This window comes from Lithobates pipiens, unplaced genomic scaffold (assembly GCF_037356315.1).
Source record: "Lithobates pipiens isolate NorthernLeopardFrog02 unplaced genomic scaffold, aLitPip1_a1.2 Scaffold_19, whole genome shotgun sequence".
Lineage (NCBI taxonomy): Eukaryota > Metazoa > Chordata > Amphibia > Anura > Ranidae > Lithobates > Lithobates pipiens.
Window position 1 is genome coordinate 61,614,211 of NW_027507764.1, and position 26,697 is coordinate 61,640,907.

Consider the following 26,697-nt stretch of genomic DNA (forward strand, 5'->3'; position numbering starts at 1 on the left):
CTCCTCCTACTCTCCCCCGAATGCTAATCATCCCTCTACCGCCCCCGTGCATTCAGGGCAGAGTAGGAGGAGCAGCGGTGCAGAGGGCTGGAGAGGCGGAATTCCGATCTCAGCCGAGAGCCAGGGAAAACAGATTTTGTAGGGGAAACCAACATCATCTCTCACTTCCCACCCTTACTGTGCAGGCAGCCACGGGCAGCAGAGAGATTACATCATCTCTCTGCTGCCTGACTCTGGGACACAGCAAAAGACAATCCCCACCTTAGCAGCAAGTGACAGTCCGCAACTTGTGGCAGGTGACATGGCAAGTGACAGTCCGCAATGTGTGGCAGGTGACGTGGCAAGTGACAATGCGCAACATGTGGCAGTTGACGTGGCAAGTGACAGTCCGCAACTTGTGGCAGGTGACGTGGCAAATTACAGTCTGCAGCATGTGGCAGGTGCCATGGCAAGTGATAACCAGCAACATGTGGCAGATGGTGTGGCAAGTGACAATTTGCAACATGTGGCAGGTGACGTGGCAAGTGACAAGCAGAAACGTGTGGCAGGTGGTGTGGCAAGTGACAACTAGAAACGTGTGGCAGGTGATGCGGCAAGTGACAATCCGCATCTGGTGACAGGTGACGGTGGCTAGTGACACGCTCAGGGCTCCCACTGATTCTGCATTATGGTGAGTTGAACTATTTCATTTTATATAACAATGTAATAATAAAATAATGTGCTTCAATCATCCTGACACCATAACAATGCCAACACCAGCCACTGCCCCGATAAATTGTCTGCAAAAAAACGTATTTCTGGCAGTGCCCCTCCTAGACTAGACTCTGGATCTGCCCCCGGACCGTGGTATACAGATCATCCAAATAGGTGGCAGTATTTTAATGTAAAAATAAGATTTATAAGCTGTGGGCACTGTGGGGGGTAGATGAACTATTTTCATATTACTGAGTTTATTGACACTTTAACTGTAAATTATGGCCATAGAATTAGGGCCTGGATTTCGATGTTTGCATACACTTGCCTCCCCTACACTGTGAATTCTATATGGAGTAGCTATATGGGTGATGGGGGTTCTTTAACAAAACAAAAATTATTTTTTTATGTATTTTTATTAACCACTTCAAGACCAGGATTTTATCTGACACTTCTCACATACATGTAAAAATTTGTATTTTTTGCTAGAAAATTTGTGATAACCCCCAAACATTATGTATTTATTTTAAAGCAGAGGCCCTAGAGAATACAATGGTGGGTGTTGCAATTTTTTTTATGTCACGCTGTATTTGCACAGTGATTTTTCAAACGCCATCTTTTTGGAAAAAATACACTTTAACCCCCCTGACGGTTTTCCCGAGTCTAACTCGGGGTGGATTTTTTATACCAAGAGCGGTATCCCCGAGTCAGACTCGGGACTGCATCGCTGGATCCAGGAGGAGGAATACTCACCTTCTCCCTCGGATCCAGCGTCGTCTCCCCGCTGTACGAGCGAGCCGTGTCTCGCTCGATCTATCACATCGTCTATCTCCGTGCCCTGCGAGCGTTGCGACGCACGGGCACGGAGATCGGCGCCAAATTCAAAAAGTGAAATAAACAGTAAACATACAGTATAATGTAATCTTACAGATTACATTGCTGTATGTAAATATTTCACATCCCCGTTGTCCCTAGTGGTCTGCCCAGTGTCCTGCATGCAGTTTTATATAATAAAAACTGTTCTTTATGCCTGGAAACTGGAGATTGCCCATAGCAACCAAAACTGTCACTGTACATCAAAAATGATTTTAGAGCAGCTAGAAAACAGCGATAATAAATTAGAATCACTCGCAGAATTGAGCGATAGCGATTTGTGGGGAGATTCGTCATCAAATACTGAAAAGTAATGACAGTGACAATTCTGCAACTGAGCAAATTTCAGTGTTTTTGATGTGATTACATTATTGAATAATTTTTATTATTGTTATATTATTATTTGGTACAATTATTTATAATTATTTCTTATATTATAATTTATGATTTCATTTTTCAAACTTTATTATACCCGGGATGTCTGCTAGACTCTGGTTTGGACAGATTTAAGAGAGTTATTCCTAAGAATTGCAGGACTACAATATAAAACGCCAAATTTTCATGCAAAATAATGGTACCGCTTTTAGCACCTAAAATCCGAAATAATCGTACCGCCAGGGAGGTTAATGAACGTTAGTGCACAAAAACACAATATAATTAAAATTTGTTGTTAGTTCGCATTTCCCCTGATAAAGCCAACGCGAAACATGTTGGGATAAAGTGCTGTCAACATTTCATCTTCCGCTTCTGGGATCCCTCTTATGTAGTAAACGTCTGTGCATAATTCTTTGTATTCTTGCATATTATGTATGCTGTTTTAATTGTATCTAATAAATTATATAATATTTTTTATTTACTTTTCTGGTATCTTTTTGGAATATAAGCACCGTAAAAATCCCCTCTCCTTTTCTCCTTTTTTGTTGATTCATAAACAAACAATGATCTTACGCCGAGTAAATAGATACAAACATGTTATGGTTAAAAACTGCACACGCTTGTGGAATGGCGAAAAACAACATCATATTATCCACAGGCGGTGCTTTAAAAGCCTTCACAGGTTACCAATTTAGATTTACACAGGAGGTCTGGTACTAGAGTCATTGCTATCGATCTGACATGCACCACACATGTGTGGTGCGATTGCTGTTTACATACTAATGTGGGACTGATGCATGCATTCGCCTTCGCGCACAAGCACAGAAGGACGGGGGTTGCTTTAAAAAAAAAATTTATTATTTTATTATGTATTTATTTTTTGTTTTTTTACACTGTGCCTTTATTTTTTTTATTTTTTTATTTGAATGTTTTATTAGAATGTAAACATCCCTTGTGATGGCAATAGGCAGTGACAGGTCCTTTTTACCAAGACATCTGGGGTCTGTTAGACCCCAGATCTCTCCTCTGCCCTTCCCTGCCAGTTTTGGATCATACCAAGATCAGTATGATCCGATGCTTTTTTTTAAAAATCAGCAGTAGTTTGTTTGCAGCCAGCGAAACCAGAGGTGACAAAATACTCGTCTCTTCCAGTTTCTTAGACCATAGACTCAGGCCGTTCATGTTCCTGATCAGCTCTGTGGTCTGCTGGCTGCAGTCTCAGGTCCCAGTAGGACATGAGAGCCTGGGAAGGTGACAAAAAGGTCCCCCGCCGCTGAGCCTCTATGATTGAAAGAACTGAAATGCTATGAATGAAGAGGGTGGAACATGGAAAATAATGTAGACTGGGGAGGAAAGAGCTGGACCAATGGTCTCCAAACTTTCTAAACAAAGGGCCAGTTTACTGTCCTTCAGGCTTTGGTGAGGCCAGACTGTATCAAGCGGGAGTAGAAAATGCCTCAGAGTCAGTGAGAGTAAACAATGACCCGTTATTGGTTTTAGTGGAAAGAATAGTGCTCCATTGTTGGTGTCAGTTGAAGGGATAATGTGCCATCACTGGTGTCATTTGGAGGAATAGTGGCCTATTGTTGGTGTCAGTGGGAGGAATTGTGTCCCATTATTGGTGTCAGTGGGAGAAATACAGTGGTGCTCAATTAATGGTGTCAGTGGAAGGAATAGTGAACAATCATTGGTGTCAGTTGGAGGAATAGTGCACCAAGAGACAGATAAAGGAGCCGCATTGGGACCCTGGCCCATTGTTTTTAGACCACTGAGCTAGATGATGCTGGACATCTTCCAGCCAGGAAATGAGAAGGGCTCTAGCTGACCTTCTGCAGCTTCTAATGCATGTAGCAAAGTCCCAGAGCCCCTGAAGCCCAATGGTGACCTCCAGAGTTAGGGACAGCAAACATCCTTCTGTGTAGAGTGGGTCACAAGGCAAAGTGGATGTAATGCAAGGTAGATTGATGGGCGCCAGACACTTCTTGAATGCAAAGAGATTTATTGTCTCTTAAACAAAACTGGGGGAGAGAGGGTTAGGGCCAGGACACCCTTAGGTAGATGCAATGTTAATTGGCAGACTCCAAGACTTCTATAGGCAGATAGCCATGCAGGAAAAGTCATCCAGCTAGACACCACATCTGCATGAGTAGGGCTGATGTCTCCTATGGCAACAATCTTGTAACAGTTTCTAACAAAGGTTGCTATTGTAGAATTTCACTCCGCTGAGCTTCCAGTCTTTCACTAGACTAGCAGATCCACTTGCCACTGGATCTCCTAAACTCTTCCAATCTTCTCACTCAGTATTTTCCTCAAGCGCCACCCCCGTGTTCCTGCTGGGTCCCTAGCATGGTACTTACAGATACTCCTCAAGCGTCAGCTTGGTTTCTGGCTTGGCATGCAATAATGTTCTGCAAGTGTCACCTCCACTGACTGGGTCCCTGGCTTGGCACCTGCTGAAGTTTCCCAATTCTTCACCATCCCCAGCTGGTGAGAATACTGCTCAGGTATTGCTTCAGCTACTCACAGTGGATGGACCCTTATGCCGCGTACACACGAGCGGACTTTTCAACATCCAAAGTCCGACGGACTGATTCCGTCAGACTATTCGATCGTGTGTGGGCTGCAACGGACTTTTGATTTACCAAAGTCTGACGGACTTTAGAATATGGAACATGCTTCAAATTTTCCCGACGTTCTCCGCCGGACCCGGTCCCTTCAAAAAATTTGCTCGTGTGTATGCTACTCCGACAGACTAAAACCGACGCTAGGGCAGCTATTGGCTACTGGCTATGAACTTCCTTATTCGAGTCCAGTCGTACGTCATCACGTTCGAATCCGTCGGAGTTTAGTGTGATTGTGTGTGGCCAAGTCCGCTCAGCCGAAAAGTCCGTCAGAACTCTGTCGGAACTCCGGCAGAACTCCGGCAGAACTCCTTCGGAAGTCTGTCGGACATAAGTCCTCTCGTGTGTACGGGGCTTTAGTGGTGACAGCTTCCCTTCTTCCTCCGACCACAGCTGGTTCTCCGGCTGGCAGAACCATTGCTTCTGGCTGGACTGCAAGTCGCAGTCCCAACCCTACGCTGCTCACTTGCTTCTGGAAAGGCCCTCAGACAGCCTAGCAGCCGGATGTCCCCAGGATAGGCCCAAGGCTCATGGCCTAGCAACCTGGGGCATTACAACACACGTCCACCAAGACAGCTGTCCAGCTGTCACAGAACCCCGATCACCTGACTCCACCCAAATAAATAAGCTATCCCAGCAGGCCAAGGGACCCCAGAAAATCCTTGCCCATTGGCTGAGACACCCCATTCATTCCTAATCTGTCGTTGCAATGGCCTTGTCTTATCTAATGTCACCAGATACCCAGCCATTTAGTGACAGAAAAGAGAATTGCAGCAATTCCAGAATTAGGGTGAAATCAATTGACCTCCTATCAATCGGCCAAGGCAACTATCACTTGGCAAATAAATTTGATAGCAACCCTGCCTAAACATCAGGGTGCTACATGCATATCATGAGAAGTTCACAATGTGCGGGAAAACCAGAATACTTTCAACAACCTGTACAGCTGTACAAGGCTAAAGGGAAGGCCAGAGTTCTGTATGTACAGGTATACCCCACTTTTAAGTACACAATGGGGTTTATTTACTAAAGCTGGAAAGTGAAAAATCAGGCTCACTTCTGCATGGAAACCAATCAGCTTCCAGGTTTTATTACCAAAGTGTAAAACAAGCTGGAGTTAAAAATAAGCTCATTGATTTCTATGCAGAAGTGAGCCTGATTTTACACTTTCCAGCTTTAGTAAATAAACCCCATTGTGTACTTTAAAGTGGGGTATGCCTGATATGAACTATAAACTTACCGTATATACTCGAGTATAAGCCGAGATTTTCAGCCTCTTTTTTGAGGCTGAAAGTGCCCCCCTCGGCTTATACTCGAGTCATCGCTGTCTGCCCGCTCGATCAGCGTGTCGAGCAGACAGACAGCGGCCATTCTATAATTCAAAAGCCGCGCCTCCGGCTCCGCCTTCGCCTGTGATAGGCGGAACACTGAATTTCCCAGCAGCCTGTGTTCCGCCTATCACGGACATCGTATCATCCTCGTACTACGGACGAGGATGATACGATGTCCGTGATAGGCGGAACACAGGCTGCTGGGAAATTCAGTGTTCCGCCTATCACAGGCGAAGGCGGCGGCGCAGCTTTTGAATTTTACAATGGCCGCCGAGGCGCCGACGAAGAGGGCACGGGACGGAGGCAAGGCAAGGCACGGCACGGGACGGGACGGGACGGGACGGGACGGAGGCAAGGCACGGCGGCAAGGCACGGCACGGGACGGAGGCAAGGAGGCAAGGCACGGGACGGAGGCTCGGGACAAAGGCTCGGGACACAGGTAGGCTGGACACACACACACACACACACACACACACACACACACACACACACACACACACATGGATGGATACACACACACACAGGGATGGATGGATGGATGGATGGATGGAGACACACACACACAGGGATGGATGGATGGAGACACACACACACAGGGATGGATGGATGGATGGATGGAGACACACACACACAGGGATGGATGGATGGATGGACACACACACACACAGGGATGGATGGACGGACACACAGGGATGGACGGACACACAGGGATGGACGGACACACAGGGATGGACGGACACACACACAGGGATGGACAGGCATGTCTCACCCTCGGCTTATACACGAGTCAATAAGTTTGCCAGTTTTTTTGGGGGTAAATTGGGGGCCTCGGCTTATATTCGGGTCGGCCTATACTCGAGTATATACGGTACTTTCCTTATTTGGTTCCTCTTGGCCTTTTAAATATACCATTTATATCTGTTTGATGAGTGCAAAAAATACTTTTACCTCTTACTAGAAATCTGATAACTTCCTGTGCTTTTTGATGGTGCTGCATTGGTATCAGTTACATTGTTCCTAGTTATTTCCCTCTATACTATGGAGAAGAGGAGAGGGGGAACTTTTGTAGTCCTGACCTGTTTCTGTTGTCCTGATACAGTACAGTATTTCCCCTATCCCTCTCCTTCTCCTCGTGCGTGCTGCTGTGCTAGTGAGTTGCACAATATGTTTCTTCCCCCGGCTTCATATCGGCCAGGGAAGAAAAAAAAAGGAGCAAAGACTATTGTGGGACATGTAGTCCCAAGGACTGGCAGCCCCACCTTAACACGGAAACTGCAGCACACAGCATGCTCAGCTGAATGGGAGAGTGAGAGAGCCAGGTGCCTGGGAAAGCTTTCAGGGAAGTACACCCAGGACTCCAGAGGGAGAGGACAGTGCTGGGGAAACACCATCAGAGGGAGAACCCTGCTGCTCTGCGCCACCAGAGGGAAAGCCACACAGCCTAGCGCCATACCTGGCGGAGAAAGGAATGGAGTCATTGCCAGAATACAGATCTGGGCTCTACCCAGCAAAGTCGCCACAGGCAATTCAGAGTGAGCTGACTCCTGATCAGAGGAACCATTGTTGCTGTATCGCTGGGTCAGGTGAGAGGGCCGATCGGCCATTATCTACTAGCGTCCATAGGAACTGCAGTCTCTGACCATCTCTTGTAACATGTCTGCAGTCTCTAACCATCTCCTGTATTATGCCTGCCGTCTCTGACCATCTCCTGTATTATGTCTGCAGTCTCTGACCATCTCCTGTAGTCAGGGCCATCTTTAATATTGATTAGACCCTGGGCAAAAAACATTTCTTGGGCCCCCTCCCCCCATACAATTTCACTCTCCACCTGCTCTGAGACATACAATAAATAGCAGCTAAACTTAAAATCAGTTTACTGTATCAGATCAGGCAGCGATTGCGATTGGTTGCCAGCGGTTACAGCATATCATTACTGCTTACTGACTGGTTGCTAGAGGTTACAGCACACATTATGGCTCACTGGTTAGTTGATAGAGGTTACGGCAAATTATTTCTGCTCCTTAATTGGTTGCTAGAGATTACTGCACAGTAATACTGCTCACTGATGGGTTGCTAGAGGTTACAGCACATCATCTCCTTACTGCAGGGGGGCATGATATACATAGGAATGCCGCCTTTATTTACATATCAATGCTGCCGTATGCAGCTATTTACTTATGACTGTCACCGCTATTTACATACGAATGCTGGTTATTTACATGTAAACACAGGGTCTGCAGGTGAGTCATCTGTACACAACAATAGGGCAGAGCTGGGCCGCATTACTACCAGCACTTCACACTGTGATAGCAGGACACAGCACAGGACTAAAACTTCAAAGGACAAGGGAATTTGAACTGGGATAGTTGGCAAGTATGAGGTAGCTGCTTTGGGCCCCACAACAATGACAGGGCCCAGGGTAGCTGCCCCTTTTGCCCTGCCTTAAAGACGGCCCTGCCTGTAGTATGTCTGCAGTCTCTGACCATCTCTTGTAACATGTCTGCAGTCTCTGACCATCTCTTGTAACATGTCTGCAGTCTCTGACCATCTCCTGTATTATGTCTGCAGTCTCTGACCATCTCCTGTATTATGTCTGCAGTCTCTGACCATCTCCTGTATTATGTCTGCAGTCTCTGACCATCTCCTGTATTATGTCTGCAGTCTCTGACCATCTCCTGTATTATGTCTACAGTCTCTGACCATCTCCTGTAGTATGTCTGGGGGCTCTTTCTAACAGACTGTCTAACATCTTTGTGTGCATCAGAGAGACCCCCCCCTCCAGGTCTCATTAGTGTACACTCTTCCTGTGTTTTCTTTATTGTTAAAAGATCATGGGAGGATCCTAGGGTAACGAAGACTTCTTAGTGGAGCATCTCTGTGTTTGAGTCGTTGCCATAGTAACATGTGCAAAGGGGAGGAGTTTGGTAAGATGACCACGCCCATGTGGGGGCGCCAGAAATATTTCTGCACCCAGGCGCCTGTGACCCTAGGATCGGCCCTGCTTGTCACCCTAGCATAGAAAGTGTGTTACCAGCAGAATTACCAGGTGAAAATAAAGGTAATCAAGCCCTAACAAAGAAAATGAATGCAGCCACCACATGTAAGGACTGGTAAGTTCCAATATATTAATAATTAATTGATCATTGATAATATATTAATTCATAATATATTTGTGTTGTTAGATTTAGATACATTTTAATAAAAAATTAAAAGAAAAAAATCCTGTATATTGTTGCCACCATACCAGAAACCAGAAAAACAAATTAGACAAGCCACAAACCCGGATCATTTTACAGCAGCCCTAAAATGATTTGCAAGCTGCAGCCAGCCTGGAAACACAACATATTAGAACAACAAACTTCCTTAAAGTAGTAAAAAAAAAAGATTAATGTGTGGTAGAGAACAAAATAAACACGGCTCGCATGCAAAGCCAACTGCATATAAAAATAGAAAAAAATAAACACATTTGTAGTTTTCAGTGAGTACATAAAATACACAGAACTGCTGGACTACCAATGACTAAAGCTACAGAAAAAATAAAATAAAAAATCATTGGGGGAACATCCAGCAACTTCAGATGATGCCTTATCCACAACACATACTATACACTGTATATAGACAGTATCCCAATACATGTAAATAATGAATATATAATAAATAAATAAATAATATTAATATACTGTAGGATAATAATATAAATGTTTTATATATATATATATATATATATATATATATATATATATATATATATATATATATATATATAGTATATACACACAAGGGTTCTTCAAAAAGTTTCCACGCTTTTATTTATAGGTTTCGCAGCCATATTCACCACAGCGTGACAACTCTTATACTAAACTACAAGGTCAGCCGGTTTGCCAGACAGACTAGTCATCACATTACACTCTCAGACACGACCAATTACTACTCCTCCCACCCTCACCATTTCCAACGAAATTATAAAAGTGGGTAAAGTGTAGTAATATAAATATTATGACAATGAAATATAATAATTAATTATTTCAATACATGCAAATGATATAATGTGTTCCTTGCACATATAATATACTTATATTTATATTATTATATTATTATTATTATTATTGTTATTATTATTTTGTATTAATTAATTTAATATATCATTTACCTATTATTATCATTATACAATTTTCTAGTACGGTGCTAATAATAATAAATTATATTTAATTGCTATAATATTTATATTATTATTATTTTGTATATGAGTGAGGGACACATTATATCCAATGCATGTATTGTTATAATTGTGGGGTCACTATAGTGTGCATCTGGGAGGTTAACGTGATTGTAAAGTCTCGTTTTTTTTATTTTTTTTTATTAAAATAGCAAACATGTTATAATTACCTGATCTGTGCAGTTGTTTTTGTACAAGGCAGCTTGGATCCTCCTCTTCTCGGGTCCCTGGCTGGAGCTCCTGACCCCTCCCTCCTGTTGAGTGTCCCCACAGCAAGCAGCTTGCTATGGGGGCACCCGAGCTGGGCTGTAGCTCCGTGTATCCATTCAGACACGGAGCCGCGGTTCGGCCCTGCCTCCTCTCTCTCCTGATTGACTAACTGAGTTTGATTGACAGTAGCAGGAGCTTGGTGCCACTGCTGTGTCTCAGCCAATCAGGAGGGAGAGTCCTGGACTGATAAGGCATTCCTGGACATCGCTGGATAGAGATGGGGCTCAGGTAAGTATTAGGGGGGGCCAAAGGGGCTGCTATACGCAGAAGGCTTTTTATCTTAACCACTTCACTACAGGGCCTTTTCACCCCCTTCCTGCCCAGGCCAATTTTCAGCTTTCAGTGCTGTCACACTTTGAATGACAATTGCGACGTTGTACCCAAATTAAATTTTGATAGTTTTTCTTCCCCCACAAATAGAGCTTTCTTTTGGTGGTATTTGATCACATCTGCGTTTTTTATTTTTTGCACTATAAACAAAAAAAGAGTGTCAATTTTGAAAAAAAACAACACAATATTTATTACTTTTTGCTATAATAAATATCCCATTTAAAAAAATAAATTTTTTCCTCAGTTTAGGCAGATATGTTTTCTTCTACATATTTTTGGTAAAAAAAAATCCCAATACAGGCATACCCCACTTTTAAGTACACAATGGGGTTTATTTACTAAAGCTGGAGAGTACAAAATCAGGCTCACTTCTGCATAGAAACCAATCAGCTTCCAGGTTTTATTACCAAAGTTTAATTGAACAAGCTAGAGTTAGAAGCTGATTGGTTTCTATGCAGAAGTGAGCCTGATTTTGCACTTTCCAGCTTTAGTAAATAAACCCCATTGTGTACTTTAAAGTAGGGTATGCCTGTAAGCATATATTGATTGGTTTGAACAAAAGTTATAGCGTCTACAAAATAGGGGATAGATTTGTTTTTGTTTTTTTACTACTAATGGCGGCGATCTGCGATTTTTATCGTGACTGTGACATTGCGGCAGACAGATCGGACACTTTTGACACTATTTTGGGACAATTCACATTTATAAACCGATCGGTGCTATAGAAAATTCACTGATTACTGTATAAATGTGACTGGCAGGGAAGGGGTTAACACTAGAGGCCGCTGCAGGGGTTAAATATGTGTCCTAGGGGGTGATTCTAACTGTGGGGGGAGGGAACTGATAAGGGGAGGAGACTGATAGGAACATACGATCAGTTCTCCTCTCCCCTAACAGGATGTGGATCTGTGTGTTTACACATACAGATCCATGTCCCGGATCTGTTACAGGGCAATCGCGGGTGCCCGGCGGACATTGCGGCAGAAATTGCGGCCGCCGGGCACGCGCATTGGGTCCCCGGTGATGCGGCGAGCATGCTGCGCTCTCCACAATGCCAGGAAGCAGAGGACGTCATATGACGCCCACCCGAAGGGAGGAACGGTTCCTGCCACCGTCATTTTCCAATACGGTGGTAGGGAACTGGTTAATACATAGAATGCATTAAGATAAAAAAAAACCTTCTGACTTTACAATCACTTTAAGGGTTACTAATTATTATTTATTTCTAATAGTTTTTTATAGATCTAATTTTATAACTAATAAATTGTGAGCCAAACTACAGAAGTCTTGTATTAACCTTGTATATTCCATCACCATCTATGATGCTGGGTTCTCTATATAATGCCTGCAACTACGGAAAGGAATACCTAGGGCTGCCCCAAGCATACCCCATCCCTGTCTTTAGATTACTTTGATTGAGGCAACCTTCCATAATATAACATAGGATCCAATCACAATTCATCGCTTAGTAATGTAACTTCAGAAAATCTAGCTGCTTTTGGTAAATTAACTTTTCCCATCACATCCTGTTCTGTTTGCACATTACGTGGAAGGGAAGATATTGTATGACGCTCTGCCACTTACCATCCACTGTGACGTCAATCTTCTGGATGGCTGAGACTGTCGTATTCCCCTTTAGGTTCACCTTCACAATATAAGTCCCCTCGTCACTTTGATGAAGTGAATTAATTAGCAGGGAAGCATTGGGTGGATATAATGTAAGCTTGTTTTGAAGTTCTAAATCCGGCATCACCAACTCGTTAGTGGAAGTTATCAGATACTTGGCCTGAGCCTGGGACCGCTCCAGTAGCCAGATGATTTGGACGCTTGAGGCAGACTGGTTGACTTCATAGGAAACAGGAAGGGTGAGCGGCTGTCCGTTGATGCCATGGATGACTGGAGCCGGCACAGTGAGCTTCAACGTGGAGCAAATGCTTAAACCTTTGATAAGACAAAATAGAAATATATGATGTATAATAGTGCAAAACAAAGTGTATCACCTATATTCCTATAACAAAACAGATTGATGATAACAAGCTCCACCCGTCACAGGATTTCCATCTCTTTTCATCAAGTTCTTTGATTTACAATGATCTTCCATACAGTACAGCCATGTCTGGCAGGACAGGAGATCTGATGTTCCTCTGATACCGTTCAGTAGCACTTACAGGTTTTGTCCCTCCCCTGGCATGTGACTGAACAGTGAAAAGAGAAGAAGCAGACTGATGAGCTCATCTTCCAGGGACTCCACTTTCTTTCCTATCAGTATGCTTCTTGCCAGGGATGTGACAGTAAATCATTGGGCCTCATAGCAATATTTTTTTACCCCCCCCCCCCCATGGTGACCTTTCTCTATAGCACATGGCAATGTCAAGTGTGACAAAACTGTCATTAATCTTAATATATGGGATACCTAAGTCAAGGACAGGCAGCAAGACAGCCTAGACAATACACTACTAGGGACTCCTCCAAACTCATATCTAGCCGAACTCATGATTCTTTTTTACTCCAATAAGTTGCGGGCCTGGTCATTCCCTTCCAGCAGCTCTCGTAAACAAAGGTGGGTTGTGCATTGGAAATTACCCAATTTAATGGAGTAAAAAAGAGTACAAGTCTGGAGTTAGGCCAAAGATGAGTTTGGAGGATACACAAGGGACCAGTGCTGTAGATAGATTATGTCAGGGAAGAGCAACATTGTAGAGAATTAACTTTTAACCTTCAATTTCAAATGAACTACTCGGGGCACTACTCAGTTGCTTCCCAATCTTTTTCTGCATATTAGATCTAAAATCTGAGGGACTCCAAAAAGAAACAAGTGCTAAAATAGAGTTGTAGTAGCACTAATAATAACCACAGTAATATTTTAAATGAATATTTATTTATTAGCTCTCTTGAACAAGATTACCCTATAACCTTTATGCAAACTTGTAGGGCAGCCCACTGACATTGTAAGTAAGCCTCTGAAGAAGTCATGTGCATGTCAAAGGTTTAAAAAATTACACAGCTTGAGGAAGCAAAGTAGAGTGCTATAGACAGAGAAGCATTAAAGTAAGAATATCAATGCAAAATGAGAGGACAAGGAGAGGTAGGGATTCAGGAGAAGCGAGTGACACAGTGGGGAAGAGAAGGGGTACAGGGGGAAGGGGTGATCCTTAGGTTTCCAGGTATTAAAAGTTGAGGGTCTAATAGATAGAGGAGGATATGGGTCATCTTGTCAAGATTCTAGGAGAGAGAAATCGAAACCCAGTGAAAGGAAATTGTCAATTCATGTTTTTTTGGTGTATTTGGGGATACTATCTTGTTGCAGTCCTTGTGGGGACCAAGGACCACCATCAGAGAATTTTGTATGAAGTTTCCAAGGCAGCTACCACTACATTTCCAATACATGTCACAGTGGAAGAAAGTCAAGTTGTGTTTTTGGTTTTCTCTGGATTCTGTTGTCCCGGATCAGGGCCTGCAGGTTGAAGGCTCCAAAGTGTATTAAATGGAATGGAACCTTCAATGCTGTACCTGGATTTTACCAGGTGCCAGCTGCCTGTGTGGGTACACAGGTGTGCAGGTCATTATATACTCAAACCTGAGGCTAGCTCAGAGCTCCCAGTTTGGAGACAGGTCTCACCCAGGGATCAGAGGAGCCCCAGCGATGAGTCAAGAGACAGAAGATCTCCACCAGGGGTCAGAGGAGCCCCGGCCAGCAGCCAGAAGATCTTGTTCCAGAAGTTTGGTGAGCTCCCATTGGGGTGTCAGGAGAACCCCTATCCAGAGGCCAGAAGTGGACTATGCAGCAGGGTGCTGTGACTAAGGGCTAAGTGAGCCAAGTGAACCAGAAAGAGCTGGGCAATACAGTCAGTCGGACTGGTAAGAAGAGCAGCGGTGATTCTGACAAGGCAACCAGTTGGCTTGGTATTTTCGGTTGACTGTTCAAGTTGATGTGGAAGAACCCCTGAGAGGGCAACTGATGTCTATTTAAATTTTTGTTTTTGCTTAATAAACATGGGCTGCTATGCCCTAAAATACAGTTTGGACTGGCGTAGCTCAATGGGAAAAAAAGCATCTTTCACATGAGTATAATCACTCCAGTACAACACACATTACAACAGGGGCCTCTAAACATTTTAAACAAAGGGCCTGCTTATTGTCCTTTAGACTTTAGGAGAGCCGTACTATGGCCAACGGTAGTTGAAATTTTCCTGGCATCAGTGGGAGTAAACATCTCTACATTTGGAATCAGGGGGAGGACTAGTGCCCTAGTGGCATGGTAGTGGGAGATATAGTGCCCCATTGTTGGTCAGTGGGCAGAATAGTGTGTCATATCAGTGGGCAGAATAGTGTGTCATATCAGTGGGAGGTATAGTGCGCCAAGGGCCAGATAAAGACAAGCAAAGGTCCGTATCCAGCCCCTAAGCCGAATTAAAATCTGCTATAAATAATATAAGAATACAGGACTTTAAGGATACCTATATCCAAAAACATTGTTACACAGAGCACTAAAAGTCTGAAATCAATTATTTTTGCCCACATTAAAACATTTTTTAAATCATATTCAACAAAGTTAGGTGGCAATACAAAATGAACTCTATTTCCTCATCTATACAGACAATGTCCTCCACATATCTCAAAACCTGCTCCTTGGCTCATACATAATATATCCACTCAATTCAGATATTCAATTATCCTCGCATTTTCAAGCCGATACTTGCAGAGGGATGAGACCAATTCACAACATGTTTCTGAGATAATAAATCTGTTTCTTCAGAAGATAAATAGGAGATAGTAGATAATTTAATTTTTGTTTTTTGCACTCAATCAGTCAGGTATTCCTTCCAGCATCGTCCTGTATGTAGGGAAAGGGGGCCGTAGAGGATATAAAAATCTCCAAGGACCAATATAAATAAACCAAAAGGAGAAAGTCAATGAAACATCCACAAAGAATAGCTCCCAGCTGTGCTTTTTATTATCAAAGTCAGTCAAAGTTAGTCCAAAGTTTAAAAGTCAGGACTGATACAATGATGTGGATGTAATATATATATATATATATATATATATATATATATATATATATATATATATATATATATATATATATATATATATACACATACACACAGTATATACACACACAAGGGTTCTTCAAAAAGTTTCCACACTTTTATTTATAGGTTTCGCAGCCATATTCACCACAGCATGACAACTCTAATACTAAACTACAAGGTCAGCCGGTTTGCCAGACAGACTAGTCATCACATTACACTCTCAGACACCACCAATTACTACTCCTCCCACCCTCACCATTTCCAACGAAATTATAAACGCGGGTAACATGTAGTAATATAAATATTATGACAATGAAATATCATAAATAATTATTTCAATACATGCAACTTATATAAGGTGTCCCTTGCGCAAATAATACACTTATATTTATATTATTATAATATTATTATTATTATTATTGTAATTATTATACCCATTAATACCCAAAAGTATTGAGCCAGGAAATGCAGCACCAGCTGATATGTTAACATTGAATGTTCAGATTCTTGTGTAAGCTTGCTTAAGACCGGTCCTCCCTAAAGTGATTGTAAACCCTTACATATACCCAGTGAAGTGACTAGCCTCAGCTGATACACAGAGATAAAACAAATCCTCCTACATAAGTTGTACCATTCAAAGTGCACAGTTTATAAAACGTTTCTTCTTTTCTTTTTAAACTTTTCTTTCTGCTTTAGGAGGCAGGAGGGGGTTATCAAATGTCACACATACTGCACAGCATAGAGCAGGGAGCTGAGTGTAAAGTGAGACCTGAGTGGAGGGAATGGACACATCCACCTCTACACAGTTGTATAGGGTGTCAATCACCTTATGAGACTGTGTCAATCAGGTTCTGTGTGCTGGAGAGGGTTGGGGCCATCTTTCAGGATTACTTGGTGTTGGCCAGAAGTGACTAATGACTTTAGCAGAGGGTCAGAGCTGACAGAAGTCACACTTGGTGCTTTGGATTGAGGCAAATATACACTATAGAGGGATATGCATTGTACATTATTCATTTCAGAGGTTTACAACCACTTTAACAAAATGTACCCCAGCTCCTATGTTTTCTTGCTGTGGAAACAAGGTAAGCAACTTAACTATGCATGAAAACATAGGAACCGGGGTGCAGAAAAATAGCAGCAGGTGCTCTGAACTAATAAGTCAAAATGTGAAATATTTGGCTGTAGCAGGAGGTGGTTTGTTGGTGAAGGTCTGGAGAGAGGTAACATAATGAGTGTTTGCAGGGAACAGTGAAGCATTGCGGAGGTTTGCTTTCCAAAAATGCTTCCTAAACTCAACTGCCTAGAAAGAACTATACAGGCATACCCCACTTTTAAGTACACAATGTGGTTTATTTACTAAAGCTAGAAAGTGCAAAATCAGGCTCACTTCTGCATAGAAACCAATCAGCTTCCACGTTTTATTACCAAAGCTTAATTGAACATCTGGGGTTAGAAGCTCATTGGTTTCTATGCAGAAGTGAGCTTGATTTAGCAATTTATAGCTTTAGTAAATGAACCCCATTGTGTACTTAAAAGTGGGGTATGCCTGTAAACGACCCTGTGTACATGTACAGAAAAGATAACATAGATGATAGTTCAGGAACAGCTGAAAAAAAAAACACCCAACTGCTCCTAAACGTCCGTTTACCAGCAACAGTGTTACATGAAGCATAAAAAAGAACAAGGAGTCATGCAAGTGATGGTTTGGCCCCCACAGAGCCCTGATCTCAATATCATGGAGTCTGTCTGGAAATACATGGGGAGACAGAAGGGTTTGAAGCAGCCTACATACACAGAAGATCTGCGGTTAGTTCTCCAAGATGTTTGGAACAACCTACCTGCCAAGTTCCTTCAAAAACTGTGTGCAAGTCTACCTAGAAGAAGGCAAAGGGTGGTAACTCCAAATATTGATTTGATTTGGATTTCTCGTCAATTAATTTACTTTCCATTTTATTAGTTGATAAAAATAAACTATTAACACTTCTGTTTCTGAAAGCATTCTTCATTTACAGCATTTTTTCTCACCAGCTTAAACCTTTGCACAGTACTGTATACATATGATTGATGTCCATAACGGCATCACAAGAAGCGTGGACTAGCTGAATGTAAATGGCGTCATAGAGAACACTCTTCTCTGTCTCATTTTACTTGGCAATGATCTGCTCTCAGCAGAAAATGCTTCATACTGTAGTAATTCCAATGTATAACCTGTCATTACTGAGCTTCATCTGCAGCGCCCAGCACAGTGAGATGAATTGTACGGCAATGGACGAGCTGAGAAATATTGACACTGAACAATAGAGCGATCGCCGCCTGTTTACACTCCTCTGTACCCGCAGACATTGCGCTGCTACATAATAAGACCATCATGAATTAGACATGGGGACACAGAAGACAGAGCTGGAGGTGTGCTCTTCTTTTATTTATGAGACAAAAACAAATTGTTTGCTTTGGGCAGCAACTCCGCTTGTGATACCAAAGTAATGGAATCCTTCGTGATCCTGTGTTTTATCTATACAGCTCAGCGGTAGGGACGCTAACAAAAAGTACACAAGGGAGAGGGAAAGATCTAGAGTGTAGAGTGCCTTAAAAAAGTATTCATATCCCTTGAAATTTTCCACATTTTGTCATGTTACAACCAAAAACGTAAATGTATTTTATTGGGATTTTATGTCATAGACCAACACAAAGTGCAAGTCTTTTTGGGGATGTCTCTACCAGCTTTGCACATCTAGAGAGAGAAATCTTTGCCCATTCCGCTTTGCAAAATAGCTCAAACTCTGTCAGATTGGATGGAGAGCGTCTCTGAACAGCAATTTTCAAGTCTTGCCACAGATTCTCAATTGGATTTAGGTCTGGACTTTGACTGGGCCATTCTGAATATGCTTTGATCTAAACCATTCCGTTGTAGCTCTGGCTGTATGTTTAGAGTCGTTGTCCTGCTGGAAGGTGAACCTCCGTACCAGTCTCAAGTCTTTTGCAGACTCTAACAGGTTCTAAGATTGTCCTTTATTTGGCTCCATCCATATTTCCATCAACTCTGACCAGCTTCCCTGTCCCTGCTGAAGGAAAGAATCCCCACAACATGATGCTGCCACCACCATGTTTCTCGGTGGGGGTGGTGTGTTCAGGGTGATGTGCAGGGTTAGTTTTCTACCACACATAGCGTTTCGCTTTTAGGCCAAATAATTCCATTTTGGTCTCATCTGATCAGAGAACCTTCTTCCACATGTTTGCTGTGTCCCCCACATGGCTTCTTACCAACTGCAAACAGGACTTTTTATTGGTTGTCTTTCAACAATGGGTTTCTTCTTGCCACACTTCCATAAAGGCCAGATTTGCAGCGTGCACGACTAATAGTTGTCCTGTGGACAGATTCTCCCACCTGAGCTGTGGATCTCTGCAGCTCCTCCAGGGTTACCATGGACCTCTTGGCTTTTTCTCTGATTAATGGGCTCCTTGCCCAGCCTGTCAGTTTAGGTGGACGACCATGTCTTGTTAGATTTGCAGTTGTGCCATACTCTTTCCATTTTGATGGATTGAACAGTGATCCATGAGATGTTCAAAGCTTGTTTTTTTATAATCTAACCCTGCTTTAAACTTCTCCACAACTTTATTCCTGACCTGTCTGATGTGTTCCTTGGCCTTCACAATGCTGTTTTTTCGCTAAGGTTCTCTAACAAACCTCCAAGGGCTTCACAGAACAACTGTATTTATACTGAGATTAAATTACACACAGGTGGACTCTATTTACTAACTAGAGGACTTCTGAAGCCAATTAGTTCCACTAGATTTTAGTTAGGGGTATCAGAGTAAAGGGGTCTGAATACAAATGCACACCACACTTTTCAGATATTTTTTTTTTTTAAATTTGGAAAACCATTTGTCATTTTCCTTCCACTTCACAATTATGTGCCACTTTGTGTTGGTCTATCACATAAAATCCCAATAAAATACATTTACGTTTTTGGCTGTAACATGACAAAATGTGGAAAATGTCAAGGGGTATGAATACTTTTTCAAGGCACTGTACAAAGCCAAAGCTATTTTAGTTTTAGTTTTTGGACATGGTAAAGGGTTAAAAACCCTGTCAGGTTTTTATTAACCCCTTTGAGGCTAGCGGTAAAACAAATGTTAATGCCTAAGCACAATTTTGCAACATTGACATTTGTTAGTAAAACTGTACAGAGCATCACAACTACTTTGTGCATCCAGGTGCAGTACAGGCATACCCCACTTTTAAGTACACAATGGGGTTCATTTACTAAAGCTAGAAATTGCAAAATCAGGCTCCCTTCTGCATAGAAACCAATGAGCTTCTAAACCCAAATTGTTAAATTAAGCTTTGGTAATAAAACCTGGAAGCTCATTGGTTTCTATGCAAAAGTGAGCCTGATTTTGCACTTTATAGCTTTAGTAAATGAACCCCATTGTGTACTTAAAAGTGGGGTATGCCTGTATACCGCTTTATTTTAGGACAAATTAGGCTTTCGTTTGGTGGTAAATGGTCATGGATAACTCCTGATTTTTTTTTATTATCAAAGGAAAACTGGCCTAAAATATATAAAAAAAAATACATATTGCTGTTTCTTCCTACTTTCCTAACCTCCTACCAAAGAGCATCCCAAAATGAATTTTCCTGCTTCTGATGATCGCAGCGATACCACATATGCATATGTTAGTTGTTGTTTGTAGTACAGCCCAGAACAATTGTGTGCATTTTGCTTTTTTTTATCCTACCTAAACCACACTGGGGTGGATTTATTAAAGGCAAAGAGACTGTGCACTTTGAAAAGTTGCAGTTGCTCCAGAGCTTAGTAAATAAGGTAAAGCTTCACTTTACAAAGAGTACTCAATCAAGGAGCAAGGGGAAAAAAAACAGCATTGATTGGATGATGGAATTCAGCAGAGCTTCTGCTCATTTACTAAGCTCTGGAGTAACTGAACTTGCAGAATGCAACTGCACTTTGCAAAGTTCACCGTGTATTTGCCTTTAGTAAATCAACCCCTATATACACTGACACAAACACTAATTAAAGGGGCGTTCCTGCCGCTTTGTGTTTTTACAAACCCTGTAGCTGACTTTTAATAAGGACACTTACCTGTCCAGTGAGCCCGCAAAGTCGCCCCCCCCCCCCCCCCCCCCCCCAGGCCGATCCGTCCCTTAGATCGGCTGTCGGTGTCTCCATCCTAAGGGAAACAGGCAGTGGAGCCTTGTGGCTCCACTGCCCGTTTCCTACTGCGTATGCGCTTTTTGAATGGCACATGTCCCAGAAGGCAACGGGGCCACAGAGGAGGAAGCGCTGAGGAAGAGGAAGAGGCAGATTAGGAAGACTGCCTAGCAACAGTGGTTTCAGGTACATTTAAAAAATTTGTTTTTTCAAATGTTTTAAAAAAAATAAAAATTAAGATTATTAACGCAATTTTTATTTTTAGGGTGGCCCTCTGCTTTAATTAATAAACCTGCTCCCCCCCCCAAAAAAAAATACTGACCCTGACCTTGATCCAAACACTAACCCTGGCACTGACCTAGATCAAACCTTGATTTAGGTATTTTTTTAAATGTCGTTTTTTAACACACATTTGCCATTTTTTTTCTCTCTGCAAGGAGAGAGAGAGAGAGATACGATGTATCTCTCTCCTCCATTCAGAGATAAAAAACATGGGGGTGGGCTTTACAGTGACTGATCACTATGATAGCCAATCAGAGGCTATCACAGCGATCAGGGAACCTGGATTTGGGACATCCCATTCGTACAGGACTCTCCCCGGTTTTTGTGTCGGGAGCGCGCCGTGCTCCCAGCACAAAGACAGATATGCAAATATGCAGCCCCCTGCAAAAAAAGCCCAGACCAGTGGGGCCACATATTTGCGTACGCTCAATGCCATGGGGTTAAAACGTCAGTGGGAAAGGAAGTGGGGGGGAAATCTCTCAAGTGCAGTCCTGGATAACAGTAAAAACCTGACTAGGGGTTCAAGCCCTTTCCTACTTTATCAAAAACAAAAAAAAAATCTTGAGGTTGATTTACTAAAATTGGAGAATACAAAATCTGGTGCAACGCTAATATAGAAATCAATCAGCTTCCAGATTTTAGCCTAGGTTCACACTGGTGCGGGTTTGAAAAGCTGAACTCACGCAATTTCAAACCAGCAATGCAGTCCGAATTTGGGGGGCCATTTGACGGACATCTGTGCGGGTTCCTATACAGATGTCTATTCAAATTGCCCCTTGAAGTCGCCAAAAGTAGAGTAGGAACTACTTTTGGGAATTGGAGCGGCGCCGCAAAGTCAGCGCCGCACCCATTTGGGCAGTGTCATTGCCGGCAATAGCCGTCGTTTGGCATGCGCTTTGACATATCAAATTGCACGCCAAATCAGCTCCCAACTGTCCCTGATTTCGAGGGACTGTCCCTGATTTGGAGCAATGTCCCTCTGTCTCTCATTCCTCCTCATTTATCCCTCATTTTGGTCTGATATATATAGTTGTATATAAAATTCACTTTTTATCTATCAAAAAGTGTTTCCCAGTGTTAAACCTTTCATCTAATTTCTAAATTGCTACATTCATACATTTTAAAAGCCAATATAAAGGAATAGTAGTGGTAAAAAAAAGCCCTTGTGGATTTAATTAACCTTTTTTTGTTGATTCTCCTTTAAGGGGGTGTGTCAGGGGGCGTATCCTATGCCTGCATGCATTTGCCAGTAGGTGTCCCTCATTCCCATCTCAAAATGTTGGGAGGTATGAGAGTGTGAACTTGGGCTTATTGTCAAAGCTTAATTGAACGAGCTGAAGTTAGAAGCTGATTGGCTACCATACACAGCTGCACCAGATTTTGCACTCTCCAATTTGATGAAATCAACCTCATATTGTAATTAAAAAAAAAATTTTTTAACCGCTTCCTAACCTTCCTAACCGCCTCACACAGATATACTGTGAAAGAAGGACACATACAGGCAGAATCACGTACATTGCCCTTTAAGTGGCGGCTTGTGGGCGCACGTGTGGCCGCCGGGAGCTTTGTGAGTGTGATTGCGGGTCCCATGGACTCTATGTCCACGGGGATACTGCAATCGTCTCATGGAGAGGAAGACCGGGGAAATGCTAAACAAGCATATCCCTGTTCTGCCTAGTGACATTTTCACTGATCACAGCTCCCTGTAATCGGGAGCGATGATCAGTGTTGTGTCACACACAGCCCCTCCCCCTCCCACAGTTAGAATCACTCCCTAGGACACACTTAACCCCTACACCGCCACCTAGTGGTTAACCCCCGTTACTGCCAATCACATCTACACAGTAATCAATGCATTTTTAATTGCACTGATCGCTATATAAATGTGAATATTCCCAGAATCACGCCAAAAGTATCCGATCTGTCCGCTATAATGTCGCAGTCATGATAAAAATCGCTGATCGCCGCCATTACTAATGAAAAAAATAATAATAATAAAAATGCCATAAAACTATCCTCTATTATACGCTATAACTTTTGCGCAAACCAATCAATAAACGCTTATTGTGATTTTTTTTGCCAAAAATATGTAGAAGAATACGTATCGGCCTAAACGGAGGGAAAGCAAGGTTTTATATGTATTTTTGGGGGATATTTATTATAGCAAAAAGTAAAAAATAATGCGTTTTTTTCAAAATTGTCGCTCTTTTTTTCTTTATAGCCCAAAACAGAAAAAACGTAGAGGGCATCAAATACCGTCAAAATAAATCTCTATTTGTGGGAAAAAAAGGACGTCAATTTTGTTTGGGAGCCACGTTGCACGACCGTGCAATTGTCAGTTAAAGCGACGCAGTGCCGAATCGCAAAAAGTGCTCTGGTCTTTGGCCAGCCAAATGGTCCGGGGCTGAAGTGGTTAAGTATTCGGCAGATCTAGAGCTGCTCACCGGAGAGTTTCAAAATGGGTTCATCTCTACTTCTTATCTCTCCCTTTCCCTCAGTGAACTCCTGAAATAGCGGAATTAGATCATTGTCTGACAGCTTTCTGCACAGATTGCTTTTCTGGAAAAAACTGAGACTAAATCTATGGCACATTCTTAAAGGAAACCATTTTTAGACACACAACCCACAGACTGTCTTTCTATAAATGAGGTCTTCAGCTAGAACATGTTTTTCTGTATGTTTATTATACGTATATGAAAATGAGATAATCCCTTTCATCTGCCACCGCCGAATGCAATATAGGCAAGCTTAGCGCATCACCAAACAACTCTTGTTTAGAACTTTTTGGCTATGCTAATTTGGTCTCTCATATTAACCACTTCAGCCCCGGAAGGATTTGCCCCCTTAAAGGTGTTGTAGACCCTTGTTTTTTGTTTTGTTTTTGTTTTAAACTAACAAACATATCATACTTACCTCCACTGTGCAGTTCCATTTTGCACAGAGTGACCCCAGTCATCGTCTTCTGGGGTCCCCCAATGGTGCTCGTGGCTCCTCCCCAGTTATCCCCCTAGGAGAAGCTCTGTCCTGGGGGGGTTACCTTGCAGGCGAGCTCCCGAGTCCAGCATTTGCGTCCATAGACACAGAATGCCGGACTCGGCCCCGCCCCCGGCACCCGTGTCATTGGATTTGATTGACAGCAACGGAAGCCAATGGCTGCGCTGCTATCAATCTATCTAATCAAGAGCCGAGAACCCCAGACAGAGAGCTAGAGCGAGTCTCCGGCGGGGAGCAAATGGGCTCAGGTGAGTAAACTGGGGGGCTGCTCAATGACAAGTTTTTTCACCTTAATGCATAGGATGGGGCTTACAACAACCCCTTTAATGACCAGGCAATTTTCTGCAAAAGGGCACTGCGTCGTTTTAAGTGAAAATTATGCAGTCGTGCGACGTTGCACTCAAACAAAATTGATGTTCTTTTTTTCCCCACAAATAGAGCTTTCTTTTGGTGGTATTTGATCACCTCTGCGGTTTTTATTTTTTGTGCTATAAACAAAAATAGAGCGACAATTTAGAAAAAAAAGCAATATTTTTTACTTTTTTGCTATAATAAATATCCCCAAAAAATCTAAAAAATGAATTTCTTCCTCAGTTTAGGCCGATGCGTATTCTTCTACATATTTTGGTAAAAAGAAAAAATTTGCAATAAGAGTATACTGATTGGTTTGCGCAAAAGTTATAGCATCTATAAAATATAGAATAGTTTTATGGCATTTCTATTACAATTTTTTTTTTATTAGTAATGGCAGTGATCAGCGATTTTTATCAGGACTGCAACATTGCAGCGGACAGATCGGACACTTTTGACACTTTTTTGGTACCATTGACACTTATACAGCGATCAGAGCTAAAAATAGCCACTGATTACTGTATAAATGTCACGGGCATGGAAGGGGTTAACACTGGGGGGGCGATCAAGGGGTTAAATGTGTGTCCTAGGGAGTGATTCTAACTGTGAGGGGATGGGACTGCCTGGAGGAGAACAATCGCTATTCATAATCAGTATGAACAGCAGATCTATCCACTTAAGTGCAATGGCCTTCCTAGCCAGAAACAAAGGGGTTAATTTACTAAAACCAAATAGACTGTGCGCTTTGCAAAGTGCAGTTTCACTCTGCAAGTGCAGTTGCTCCAGAGCTTAGTAAATGAGCAGAAGCTCTGATGACTTCCATTATTCAATCATGTGCATGCAAAAAAGCAGGTTTTGTTTTCATTTCCCTTGCATGTGATTGGGTATTCTTTGCAAAGTGAAGCTTTATCTCATTTACTAAGCTCTGGAGCAAATGCACTTGTAGAGTGCAACTGCACTTTACAAAGTGCACATTTGCCTTTAGTAAATCAACCCCTATGTGTCCATGATGTACACATAGGGGGTTATTTACTAAATCTGGAGAGTGCAAAATCTGGTGCAACTCTACACAGAAACCAATCAGCTTCCAGGTTTTATAGTCAAAGCTTAATTGAACAAGCTGAAATTAGAAGCTGATTTGGCTAACATCCACAGTGTTTTCCTTGCGTCTATCTAGCAAGGTTACTTTGTGGTATAAGCAAGGAAGCTAAGACTTCTGCAGTGTGTAAATGTGCTTTTACTATACAAAGATGCTGTACATACAAAACTATTACAATCCAAGACTGACAGATATTTATATCAGGCAAAATGCCTAGCAAATGAACAGCCTATGGTCTATAACAGGACAAATACACTTAAAAGTTACTTAACTTCTGTTACTGTATGTTCGTGATCTCCATTGGCAATGATTCTCCTTGAGACCAGGCACCTTTCTTGTATCATAAGTGGCTTCTGATCTTAAAGCATGATGCTGTGTGACCCTAGCTTATGCCTGAATCCCCCTTTTATGTGTCAGGCTGTTTACCATAGTTACCAAACAACAGAAAACATACCTGTTAAGGGCCGGTTCACACAGCGAGGCGAGGCGAGGCGACACGGTTCGCCTCGCCTCGCTCCCGCAAGTCGCCCCCATTCAGTACTATGGAACCGTTCTGAGAGGAGCGACTCGAGTCGCTCCGACTCAGAAAAAAGGTTCCTGTACTACTTCGGGGCGACTTCGGGGGCGACTTGCATTGACTTCTATACAGAAGTCCTCTGCAAGTCGCCGCTGAGCTCCCCGCAGGTCGCGGCGAGGTAAGTCGGAGACGCCTCGCCGCGCCTCGCTGTGTGAACCGGCCCTTACTGTAGCTGTAGAAACCATGGACCGTTGAAACTGTCAATTGAATACAACAATGGAATCTAGGTACCCATTGTATGCAACAGCATTTGTTAGAGAAATATATACCCAAGTCAAAACCTGACAATATCTCTATGACAAACCACTATTGTCTTATTATTCCATGTAATGTTATGTCTGATTAATATAAAAAAATCATATTTTAACAAACGCAACACACACAGCTACACCACATTCTGAGTGCACCAGCTTTAGTAAATCTGCCCCATAGTCTCTTTCGATAGAGCTCTGTGATACCTCTGCCACTGTTCCTCATCCAG

General features: G+C 42.5%; 1 protein-coding gene across 2 annotated transcripts in view; it reads right to left on the bottom strand.

Annotated features, from left to right (window-relative positions):
• HEPACAM2 (HEPACAM family member 2) overlaps positions 1 to 26,697 on the bottom strand; it is a 193,239-nt gene that overhangs the window by 121,871 nt on the left and 44,671 nt on the right. For both annotated transcript variants that reach the window (XM_077490791.1, XM_077490792.1), the window contains exon 2: positions 12,294 to 12,650. In XM_077490791.1, the coding sequence (XP_077346917.1) occupies positions 12,294 to 12,650 (357 nt within the window). The remainder of the gene's footprint in view (positions 1 to 12,293; positions 12,651 to 26,697) is intronic.